Genomic DNA, 12,179 nt, shown 5'->3' with positions numbered 1-12,179 from the left:
TATTTGCAGAATTAAAAGTGCCTACCAATGAACTACTCTGTTTTTGTAGCTATCTAGTTTCCACTAATGATCTTTTAAAATGTAAAACAAACAGTGATACTTTCAGGTTTATATTTGTGTGATGAAGTAGTTTTCAAAACACTCATTGAATTTCTTCCCCCAACATACCCTATGTACTGGGCATGGGCCAAGTCACCAGGCTAGTCAGTGGCTGAACATTCAGCTTCTAATCCTTGCTACCTTCCACGTTTTTGAAAAATTATTTCCTCTTTCCTTATAAGCTCAACATTACAAAGATGTGTTTTAAAAGAAAAATGTTAAGACTTTATTCAAGATGTATATCAGGCATTGTAACAAAACAGCAGAACTTCAACCTTTGGAATACTGTAATTTTACATCCCTTTGATGCACAGTTCAGTATCACTATTTTATTACAGATCGTTCTATAGGGACTACAGAAATGAACTAGAGGAAATGTGCACAGTCACAATTCAGAACATCAGCACTTTGTATGCTGTTAGAGGATGAGCGCATCCTTTGCCATTTCAAATACTGTGCTGGGTAAAGAACTAGGAAGGTTTGATGATGGTCACGGTTGACAAGCACTCTTATCACAAACACATGGACAGTCTACCACGGAGAGCACATATTTCAAGGGCCCGTGAAGTGAGCAAGCTATTCACACAAAGCCAGGTGGGATTATGATTAAACTCTTCAGTTTATAAGCACAAGACCACATCTCACCTTCTTAGAAACAGAATGGGTGCTTGATGGCAGGTAACTAAAAATTGTGACATAAAAATTACAGACTTTTGAGCTAGCATTTTGTAAACAGCCTGTGTCTGTAAAGAAGCAAATTAAAAACATTCACTTGTATCCTCTAGACAGAACACCACACAACTACACGTACATTTATAAGTATTCACATTTTTTATCAGTTCATACACAAATGTACAGCTTGTCAGATAAGTAAACACATTTTGCCAGAAGTATGACAGCTGCTCGCAGTTGTACAGTGAGTGTCTTTTAAGAGAGAAACCAACTCCCTAATCAACACTTGAAGGAAAAATAGTTACATTTACATTAAGACAGCATTTGGATACCTTTATATTTTTAAATCTTGAATGAGAAGTAATACAGCATGTCTGAGAGTAGAGTGCTTCAAACATTTTTTGGCATAGTTGAGTGCAAACTTGATAGCCTGTACTTGTTCCTTGTTATAACTTCTGTTATAAAATGATGAGAACATAGGTGTTCACAATAGGATTTTAAACTCTGCTGCTAAAGGCATATATTATTTTGGCAAAAAGTTGCTAAGAAGCTCCTTAAGCTTTTTTGCATTTGTTTCTGAGAATTCTGGGTACCTCCAACTAACAGGTAAATACATTTTTAAAAGTCTATTATTCCTCTCTCTGGAACTATTCAATGACCTTGAAGAAAACAGATTTTCTGTCTTCCTTCACAGGTTTGGGAATTGGGGGGTGAGGGGCACAGAGTGAGCAGACAGCCTCCATTTGCTGTGTCAACCACAGGTTTGCTTTTAGGTTTACTTTCCTATATCCTGTAAATTACAAAATCATCTTCAGAGGAACTGTGGGAGGAAAGGATTTCAATATGCATAACTGGCAACAATCAACTTCAAATAAAACACTCTCTGAGGCGGCTAAGACCCAGCTAATGTGTTATTAGCAAAGGCCTCTGATGATACGTACTATGTGTAGGTCAGTAATGAAAGTTTGAAATTGGGCCATACTTTGTTGACAGTAAGTTCTGTGTGGTATATGACACTAATTCTCTAGTCCTCGGGGCGTATCTACAAACAAACACGATCCAAATATTATGAGTAACTGGGTTGTGACCACTGCATGCATTACACTGAAAGAAAACACCAACTCTAAGCACAAATACACTATTCCTACATTTCAACTCTCAGAGGGGAGAATAGCTAGTTCAGACCACAGTGCCATTTAAACCAGATTCTTTTTTTTTTTTCTTTTTGAGACAGAGTCTCACTTTGTCACTCCCAAGAGAGTGCGGTGGTATCACAGCAACCTCAAACTCTTGGGCTCAAGCGATTCTCTTGCCTCAGCCTCCCAAGTAGCTGGGACTATAGGCACCTACCACAATGCCAGGTTATTTTTAGAAACAAGATCTCGCTTGGGCTCAGGCTGGTCTTGAACTCATGAGCTCAGGCAATCCATCTGTCTCAGCCTCCCAGAGTGTGACGATTACATGCTTGAGCCACTGTGCCTGGTGTTAAACCAGATTATTTTTAAATAAAATTATCCACCTAAGTAGGGAGACCCCTCAGACAGTGCTTTATTCCCCTACTGAGCAATCCAGGCTTGTGTAAGACACCTGATGGGACCTAGTGTGCCGATGGGTATGAGTCTGCCCCCCTTCATGTTCTGTACAGGTCAGGAAGGGAACAGAAGGTATGAGCTGCAGCTGCCCATGGATCTGAGCAAATCTTATCCCAACCTCTAGAACCCACCATTTTGATTGTTGCCTAGGTCTCAGATGTATTTCATGGCACATCTGAAACAGTACAGTTCTTGGTTTTTTGTGTTTGTTTTGTTTGCTTTTGCTTAGTATTCTCTAAAACACAGTGCTCAGATTGTGGGTTCTTCTACCTGGGGAAATTAGTCACAGCACTAGTGAAGGAGAAACTATTTGCCAAGCACTTCTGAAACACAGAATTATTCCTCCAACAGCTCTGCAAGTCCCTATCCCCAAGAATTTCGACTAAGGATGAGCCACCTGCCTATAGCCGGAGGCTCCTAATCCTGAATCAAAAGAGGAAGTGAGCTTCCTGTGACTTATCCTAGGATGTTTCCCCTGACCTGCCATCACATGCAGCTACAATATTGTCTGTCTGTATTCCTAACTTCTGTTTGTTTTTTTTCTACTAACCTATCTAAAGAACATAGGGCATCTTCCAGCAGGAAAAGGGATGTGTTACTGGAGTGGTGTTTGGAAGCTTTGTAAGCACATCTGAGACATTCTCTAGAATCAAAATATTTTTCTATATTTCTAGTTTTGGAGTTTTTCTTACATATCAGAACCTCTGACAGCCCTTGCAAGTCCATTATATGAAGCCAAAGCCATAAATATGTACAACATAGTTCAAAGTATTAGTACCAAGAACAAAAAAAAGTTTTTAAAAATTGCTTTGTTTGCATTTACAGGACTAAAAACTAATTATGCAACAGATAAATTACAAATATACATCTCAGCAGCATAAGGGTGATTCTTTTGTATTTCTAAAAACACACTGCTGTCTATCATGACAATCCAATTGAGGAAAATCACTAACTTCAGAAGACTTAAAGGGCACCCCCCCACTACTTTTCTCTTTAGCCTCTCCCCAGCAAAATAAAAGGGAAAAATTATTAAAAGTGAAGGGGAGAGAGAAAAGGCCATGTCTGTGAGGCTGCACACTCAAAGCACACCCAGCTTGTGGATTTCTGTGTTATTAGTGAATAGCTCTTTAAGGCAGAGAAGAAACATTCTGTGGATCTGGTGCTGTTGGCTCATCTCACTCACGTGGTTTCAGTGGTCGAGGATGAGGTACTTTTCTTCCTGAAACGATATCGAGGGATTCTAGGCGGTGCCTGGTAGAGAAAACAGAAAAGCATCCCTCAGTTTGGCATAAATATGGAGCCTTTGGAGGACAACATTTGGAAGGGTTTGTGTTGAGATACTTAGTTCCTTTGGCCAAACGTGTGTGAGGCAGCTGGCTGGGGCTGGGGTCTTCCTGAGTCTTCACAACAGGAATCAAACACCAGACATGTCCCTCACAGCCCATAAAGCTAAGCCCATTGAAAAGGCTAACACCTCCTTCTTGTCTTCCTATTCTCCTAAAGCTCAAGATCTCCTGAGGGAATAGTTGTACCGAATGACACATCTTTCATATTTTTGCCCTGGGAGCAAAATGATCTTAACAAATGACTCAGCAGAGAGAAACGCCTCCGCATCTCTTCCCTTGCTTTTGTGATTTCTTTGGTAACTGGTCTGTTTCTTGGTATGTGCTTCAAATTTCCATCATGAAATTTCCAGTGCCCTTTCTGGATGCACAGCAAACCACCATAAAGGCACAATGCCTTTAGTGTCCCTTACCTGAAATGCTTAGAACCAAGTGTTTCAGATTATGCATCATGTGTATACACATACCAACTGAGTGCCCTAATCTGAAAATCTGAAATCCAAAATGCTCTAGTGAGCATTTCCTTTGATTATCATGTCGGCGCTCAAAAAGTTATAGATTTGGGGGTTACAGATATGCAACATGTATATAGGATTCCTCCTCATTTTTTCCACAAATGACTCCTACTCTCAACCCCTATCTCTGTCTACTTCTCTACACACAGAGAACTTCCTCTACACTGTGTCCTTTCATACCTCTTCCTTCCAACTGGAAGCCCTCTCTCCTCTCTCGTGTGTATTTCTAGTCCTCTCAAGGACCGTGCTTAAAATCACTTCTGTAAAGTTTTCCCTAATCCCCTCTCGATACTGCCCAGCCACATAACCGGCACCATCACCTCTTGGCTTCTCATCTTGTTTTGTGAGTGCCCCTCAGCAGAGGGCTTTGCATCCAGAGATGGGATGTGAGTTCTCTGCTTACTGTCTCGCAGACTGGGAGCTTCCTAAGGGCCGGCCCATGTCACATTCACCACTATTTCTTCATGTCTGGCTCAGTGCAGTCACAGTGAAGGGAGGGAGTGAATGAACTAGAGAACAAGATTTGGGCCCTTACACTGAGTCCCTGTGCCATAATCTCGCCACTAGGAGATGTTTACTGCCATCTCTGGACACAAACTGAAAGGGGCAGCGGTGTAATCTACCTTTTTAGTAACCTGCCTCTTGGCACGGTGGTTAACAATAAATAATAAAACAGTTTGTGCAGCTTCAAAAAACCAAATAGCACAGGGCCCTGGGCCCTAGAATACTTTACGCTGGGCTCCTGTCCCCAGCATGAGGCTGCCCAGGCCATAATGCCCAGAGTGAACTTGAGCAGTGTCTAAGCTCAGAACATCTTTGCCCAAACCCTTTTAATTGCAAAATTAACCCACATGTGCCTCGCCTTGGAAGGAAATCTGATGAACTCCTGCCACCCTAATGGGAACAGGAATGCTAGCCCACATGCAGGGGAACATTTAGTGCATCCCATCCGTGTCTCCCAGGGCTCTCCATGGAAAGGGGACTCCCCACTTTCCTTAGATGGCTTCTCAGGCCACAGGACTCAGTGGATGAGGACTAGGAAAGGAGACCTTGGAGGGGAAAAAGGCAGACTGTGGGGGGCCCCAATTCTGTGTGCTCTGCACCTGGCGGCTCCGGGCCCACATCGCAGAACAAAGACCAGGCTCAGTCTTCCTGCTGCCAGAACTCCTTCACATCTACACTTGTTAATAGTACATATGTCAAATATATTGTTTTGGGTAACTTTAAAGGGCTATACCCCTTTAATAACATTTTATGCATAGCTACTTTGTACCCGGCACTATGCTGTGTCTTGGAGATACAGCTATTAATAGATTTTATTTATAAAAACTTGTCAGACTACACATTCTGAGGTTTTTCTTCCCCCTAAACACTCATTTGGGTTGCTTTTCACTTGCAAATCACCTTAGGCTAGGATTTATTAATATTTGGGGGGAAAAAATCCCAACCACAATAAAGTCCATAAATTAAGCCCTAAACACTTTACCACCTCTCTTACTTCTACATAAAATTAGTAGGGTCTTTCTTCCCCTCTTAGCAAGTGCTGGAGTGACCTGTCCTGCTTGTTTGAGGGAGAGCTTTACATCCTAGGGACTCAGGAGACACCGGGTGCCCCAAGAGATGCTGCTCCCAGGACCCCCAGATCTCCAAGACAAACACTGCTCCAACCCACAGCCCCAGACACCGTGTACCTCCAGGGGCAAATCCGTCCTCCGAGGTGCCTTATACTTGTACATGAAATCCAGCAGGTCTTCCTCCTCCTCGTCAGAAAACGCCAATGGCTTTTGGACCTGGTGGGGCTCCCATGCCTTCATACCACCCTCATTCACATCTCCCTCAACCACTTAATGTCCATTACAATCTACGCAGGGGAGACAAAGTACAGCAAGGAGGGATCAGTGTTGAAAGGAGCAAGGAAGGGCAAGGTTAGGCACACAGCACGACAAACCAGGCCTGTTAGGACAGCCAAGGCCCCTGTGTCTCAGGAAGCACTGATAATCTTTGGGGCCTCCCTGCAGAGGGTCTGGGTTTGTGACAGCTCAACTGCGAGGTACTTTGTAAGGCACTGTGCATAGGAACAACCACAGCCTCAGAATTTACTGAAGCCTGCCACGGTGGGTCAGAGGATGGGGCTCTGGGGCAGCTGCTTCTCTGTAAGAACAAAGAAGCTGCCTTAACTGAGACATGTCAGACCCTGTGATGTAGACCTGAGATTCCATACCTGAAGAATGCTCAAATCCTTAGGGAAACAATCTCTAGAGAGGATGGGGCAGTGATTTCAAGGTGGGAAGCATAATCTCTACCTTATACATACAAGTGTTGTTGACAGTGCACAATACTTGCATATGCAACTCCAAGCATGCTTACAGGATGGGAAATGTCAGGAAACCTTAAGGGATAACCTTAAGGAAAGACAGCTAAGTGGATTTTTCATCTCTAAGACTTAGTCCTAGAGAAACAGAGAAGCTAATGGCAGGAGAAACTGATGGTATAGCCTTTGCCAAAAAATGACAGTATGATTCCTATTTTAGCCTGCATTGAATACGTCCACAAGAAAAGCTCCAGAATTAATTCATCTCACTGAATGCATAGTATTTTTAAAATATTAAACACTAATGCATATTCCATGTCATCTGGCCAGGTGGTACCATCTTGGTTGAGATGGAAAATATTTTCTGCTTGTACCTGGATTTCTCTCTATCACACACACACACAGTTTTCTATGATTTATATGTTGTTTTTACCTAGAATCAGAATGCAGGACTAGGAGGACAAGTCATTTGCTCCAATGACCCTTAGGTCTGTAGACAGAAACTAGGACTCTTCTTGGGACACTCTTGATACTGCTCCTAAGAACATATTCAGCTACAAAATGTGCTCTCTATATCAACAGTGGACTTGCTAGAGTATAATAGCACCACATTTGGAGTAAACTTACAACTGAACCCTTATTTTTTCTTTTTTTGAGACAGAGTCTCGCTTTATTGCCCTGGGCAGAGTGCTGTGGGATCATAGCTCACAGCAACCACAAACTCCTGTACTCACACTATTCTCTTGCCTCAGCCTGCCCAGTATTTGTGACTATAGGCAACTGCCACAACCCCCAACTATTTTTAGAGATGGGATCTCGCTCCTGTTCAGGCTGATCTTAAACCCATGAGCCAAGGCAATTTGCCTGCCTCAGCTCACAACAACCTCAAACTCTTGGGCTCACGCAATTCTTTTACCTCAGCCTCCTGAGTAGCCTTGACTACAGGCACCCGCTACAATGCCTGGCTATTTTTAGAGATGGGGGGAGTCTTGCTCTTTCTCAGGTTGGTCTGGAACCCATGAGCTCAAGTGATCCACCCGCTGTGGCCTCCCAGAGTGCTGGGATTACAGGCGTGAGCCACCCCACCAGGCCCCTGAACCCTAATCCTGAGCAGTTTTGCTAGTTACTAACGCTATACTCTGAAATAGCCAGCAGGGGGCAGCATGACAACATGGTTGCCTTAACCAAGCCCCAAAACTGAATTGTAGGTTGGGGCGGGATCCTCTCAGACTGGGCCTTAAAAAGGGCCTGAGATCATTAACCTTCTTTTGATTTTTTAACTCTGTGCTTCCCCAAGCATATTTATTCTCAGTTTGGGTTGTTCTCTGGTCGCTTCCTTTACCCAATTTAGTTGCGCCCTTAGGATCCTGCAAAACCTGGAGAGACTCTCCCTGAAAATTCTGGCCCTCCCTACTCTGACCCCAACAGTGCTTGGAATCTCTACCACACAACTTGTGCTATGTGCCCTTGGCCCAAAAGAAAGTGTCCTGAGGTCGTGGGGCCATGGCTGATCCTCCCTCAGTCTCTCCGAGGCCCTGACCCAGGGCTGGGTACACAGCGGCCACTCATCAAACTAGGGGAAATCCTGACGTTATCCCAGATAGCTCAGCTCTCACTTCAAGTCAGAGATGGACTTCACATCAACCAGAAAGTTCCTATGGACAGATTCCTCCAGCTGAATAGGAGGAATAAAAGACCAAGAGCCCTTATACCAAGGCAGAAACTGCCAGCTCCACCTGAGCAGGAAACCTGCATCCTAGAAGTAGGGTGGGAATTGGTTCCAGTCTGTGACTCTGTACATGCTGCCCCTCTAAACCCGGGTCCAGACCTTTTCCTGTACTGGTTGCTATGAGCTTCAGAAGGCAGCTCAGAGTCACCATGAGATCCTTGGGCATCTAACAATCCAACCCACTCAGTCTGGATTCCCTGAGGCTGAGCAATGAACTCACACATCACCAAGATCATCACCATCATCACAACCTCAGGACTAAAGCCCAAATGGCTTCGTGTGTGTTCTCCACTATATCCTTGAGCGAGGATTACAGGGTAGAAAAGAAATGACCTGCTGGCCCACTGGGAGTGATAAATCAAGGGGAACCCAGATATCCAGGTAGGAAAAGAAACATGTGGTCACCTAGCAAAGGCTGGGAGCACAGAAAGCCAGTGTGGGTGGCACGGGGGCCAGAAGAAGCCTTAGGTGGAAGCTACAGAGAGAACCTCCTAAAAAGAGAAGAACTTACCACAGAACTCACAGAACTCTCACTGTGTTTTTTACCAAGAGTATTGTTTCTAACATTCTACCTTTCTCTCAGGACTAGTGAGAAGAAAAATTCTGGACAAGCCTCTGACTGGCTATTGCAGGGTGGCCACGAATGTCTCACCTAATTGTATTTCCCTCTTTGCAGTGGTTTCAAGGAAGCGTATCGTCTTTGACAGTCCACACCTTGATGGCATGTGTTTTAAATTTTCTTCTCACCCCTAACTGCATCTTGTCTACCTCCTTTTTTCACTTTTCATACTTTTATTTGACATATCACATATTTTTAGAAGTACTCTAACTCCTTTTTAGAATAGGGAGGAGTATAATGGAGAAATAAACCCATAGAACACAGTTCTACTGAGAAGGGCCCCAGGATGAGAATGAGGGAGAGCAACTGGGCAGAAGAGTCAGCAGTCGCCTCCTCACAAATCTATACAGAATGTGTGACTACTCAACAGGCCCTGGCCCCTGGCAACAGGCCTGAAAGGGTGTTACTGTCCACATATTAGGCCTGCGATGGCTCATGGAGACAACTTGTGTGGGAAGAGGGTCTCTCACGCCAGGTCATGGCCAGGACAACTTGCAGACCTCAGGTGATGGCAGCCAAGGCCTTGAGCCCACAGAGCTGCCACTATGATGCCCAAAGCTGGGTGACCCTATTGTCTTCCACAGCACAGGAATGGGGATGTGGCTTTGGCTGACATTTCTGTATTAGCAAATGTGTCAGCAGGGCTATGTAGCAGGCTGGGTCCCAGGCACCCTCTCTTCTCTGTGGGGAGAACAGACAGGGAGAAACTGGCCAAGTCTCTAAGCCCTTTAAAGGCCTGCACCGAGCACCGTGCCGCCCCACCCCCACAGTGCAGCACACATCCCCCAGGTTAGCAAACACATCCCACACAGCACACATTAGCAGCAGCACTAGTGGGAGTCAGCACACGTGTCTGAAGAAGAGCATGCGTGTCTGAAACACTTACATCCGTGTCCCCAACAGCCACCGAGGAGAAAGAAAAGAACATTCTGTTAGGGAAGGGTCTTTGGAGATGAAACTCACACGTATGTGTGAGTGTGCATGCATGACAGACACACACGCTCACATGCACACACCCGCACACGCTCACATGCACACACCTGCACACACTCACTCCCCATGCTCTAAGCCTTCTAAGCAACTCCTGCTCTGGGCAGAGGAAAGATACTGCCCAGGGGCCACGCTCAATAAAATGCATTTCTCTCTTTCTCTGTGAGAGGGCAAAAGGCATGACTGCTTTTTAATATTATATCCCATATACTTGATTAAAAAAGGAGGGGGCACCTCTATGACTAACCATAGGCAGCAATCCAGAGTTCAGTTGTATATTACCACTGAAGTATTACAGAGAGAGAGGGACGAGGGGAGCAAAGGTGGCGTAGAGAGAGAAAAATAGAAGCAGAGAAAAAGAGACTCAAAGATGCCCAGGAATCAAGTGACAGGGGCACCGTGGAGCAGAGGTGGGGAGAGAATACTCTCCTGGCATCTGAGATGTGCATCTTGAAATAGAGGCTCTGACCAACATCTTTTGCCCCCAGTGCTCTGAGCTCCAGCTCAGCGGCTTTCACTTCCCTGTGATTTTCGTTAGCCTCAAAGATGCCTGCCTTACCCCTTGTCCCAAATTAAGAGTGGAATTTACAACCCCTAGAAAATTTCCCTTTCTGCTTAAAGATCCTGGGGCATTATGAGGCCCTGGGAATAATCTGAACCTTCCTAGGCTCTGGCCTGAGTGTCCTCTTATGTGACATCATTTTAGGGGACCAGGAGGAGGTATTCCTGACATCCCTAAAATCCTCACTCACAGCTTCATTGCTTGAAAGTCAGCCCCCAGCCCTGGCTGCAAGACAAACTTCTCATAAGGTCACCTCCTGCCACTTCACAACCAGCGTGCGTCCCTCACAGAGACTGCTGAGCTAGGAGGACCTTACAGAGGAGGAGGCTGAGGCCCAGAGAGCACAGAGGCCATTCTGAGGCCACCGAAGGAAATGGTGTAGATCAAGCATTGTGTGGTCCTTGTGAGCAGACCTCCACGGGAATGGAGGGTGAACTCTGGCACTGGCGCTAAGAGGGCCCTAGAGGGGTAGAGGCCCCATCTCTGCAGCTCCCTTGCTTGCTCTGTTTCTGAGGAACCAGAACTTCCCCAAACACACACTTATGTGCATGTAGCCTGCTGTTTCAGTCTTCCAAATGCGTCCATTCCTACTATTAACTGCAGTTCTCTTTAAATGCATTGGAAATGTTGCCTCTAATCATGAAACTACCAGGTGTCACAGCAGGTAAGGGCCCCCACAGTAGCACAAAAGTGTGGCAGAGGGAACGAATGGAGGAGAAGGCAGCTCTACCTTTCCCTGGTTCCCCCAAATGAGAATCTACCAGAATCAGATGCTTTCAGGATGGCTCACAGAATTTACCGACTCAAAATTATAAAGAGTAAATAGATAGAAATTTCTACAGTCACCTGGGGCCCCTGGTGCTGTGCAGTTGCTCTCCACGAGCTAGTATGTCCCCCAGGCCAAGTCTGAGCACCCAGCGCTGGGAACCAGCTGAGAACGGCCCCTCTATTTCTGACTCCAACCAGAAGGCCCCACAGGGACACATGCTGGTTAGAGTCAGAGCTGGCCTCCACCTGTGCCCTGCCTGCTCAGGACTCCTCTGTCAGTTCACCTTGGCCTTATGGCCTCCCACATCCCCAGGTCTTCTATAGTCCTTAAAAAGCTCAGCACTGAGAAACTATAAAAATAAAGAAATGGAAGGAAAATAGGTCACTTCATACAATACACTTTCCTGTCCTGCTCACCACCGACATGAGAGAGACTTGCTGTGCCTTCATGGCACCAGGCTAGTGGCACAGGCAACAGTGAGCACCACATGTGCCTCCCACTCCCCTCATACCAGCCAGCAGGCTGCAGAGCAGGCCTAGCCCCTCTTGCCTTCTGAGCCAAAGGCAGCTTCTCCATGGGAGACCCAGGCGGGGTGAAAGGGGCTCAGGGTTAGTCCAGCACCCTCTCTAGTCCCTAACATGTCTGTTCAATCCAGGCAAACAGACAAGTGGGTCACGAGAGAACGACATGGCCAATTAAGAGGCAGCCACAGCCCCGCTGGGACTGAGCCATCATTCGCACGCGGGGAGGGCAGCAGCAGCAGCGTCCCTGCCCAGAACTGGGAGAGCTCCCCTCTGCCCTCAGTGGCTCCAGGCTATGATTATCATCATCCTCCGTCGCAGGATTATTTGGTTCTTTGATGGCCATTTCCAGAACAGTAGCGAGAAGGGGGAAAGCAGGGATCTTTCTCTACATTTAAGATGAGCCGACCAAGGCTCAGAGTGGTTAGGAGATTCACAGAGTGTTGCAGCTAGTGAG

At 45.8% G+C, this 12,179-nt stretch overlaps 1 protein-coding gene across 3 annotated transcripts in view; it reads right to left on the bottom strand.

Annotated features, from left to right (window-relative positions):
- Nucleotides 1-3,079: 3,079 nt before the first annotated feature.
- REEP1 (receptor accessory protein 1) overlaps nucleotides 3,080-12,179 on the bottom strand; it is a 124,328-nt gene continuing 115,228 nt past the window's right edge. Inside the window, exon 6 of one of the 3 annotated variants that reach the window (XM_003799197.2) lies at nucleotides 3,080-3,614. In XM_003799197.2, the coding sequence (XP_003799245.1) occupies nucleotides 3,604-3,614 (11 nt within the window). In that variant the 3' untranslated portion in view covers nucleotides 3,080-3,603. The remainder of the gene's footprint in view (nucleotides 3,615-12,179) is intronic. The other 2 variants (XM_012811005.1, XM_023518778.1) reach the window with 2 other exon arrangements.

Source organism: Otolemur garnettii, unplaced genomic scaffold (assembly GCF_000181295.1).
Source record: "Otolemur garnettii isolate 467f Iridium unplaced genomic scaffold, OtoGar3 scaffold00147, whole genome shotgun sequence".
Taxonomy (NCBI): domain Eukaryota; kingdom Metazoa; phylum Chordata; class Mammalia; order Primates; family Galagidae; genus Otolemur; species Otolemur garnettii.
The sequence above is the reverse complement of the archived record's forward strand: the minus strand, read 5'-3'. Positions and strand labels throughout refer to the sequence as shown.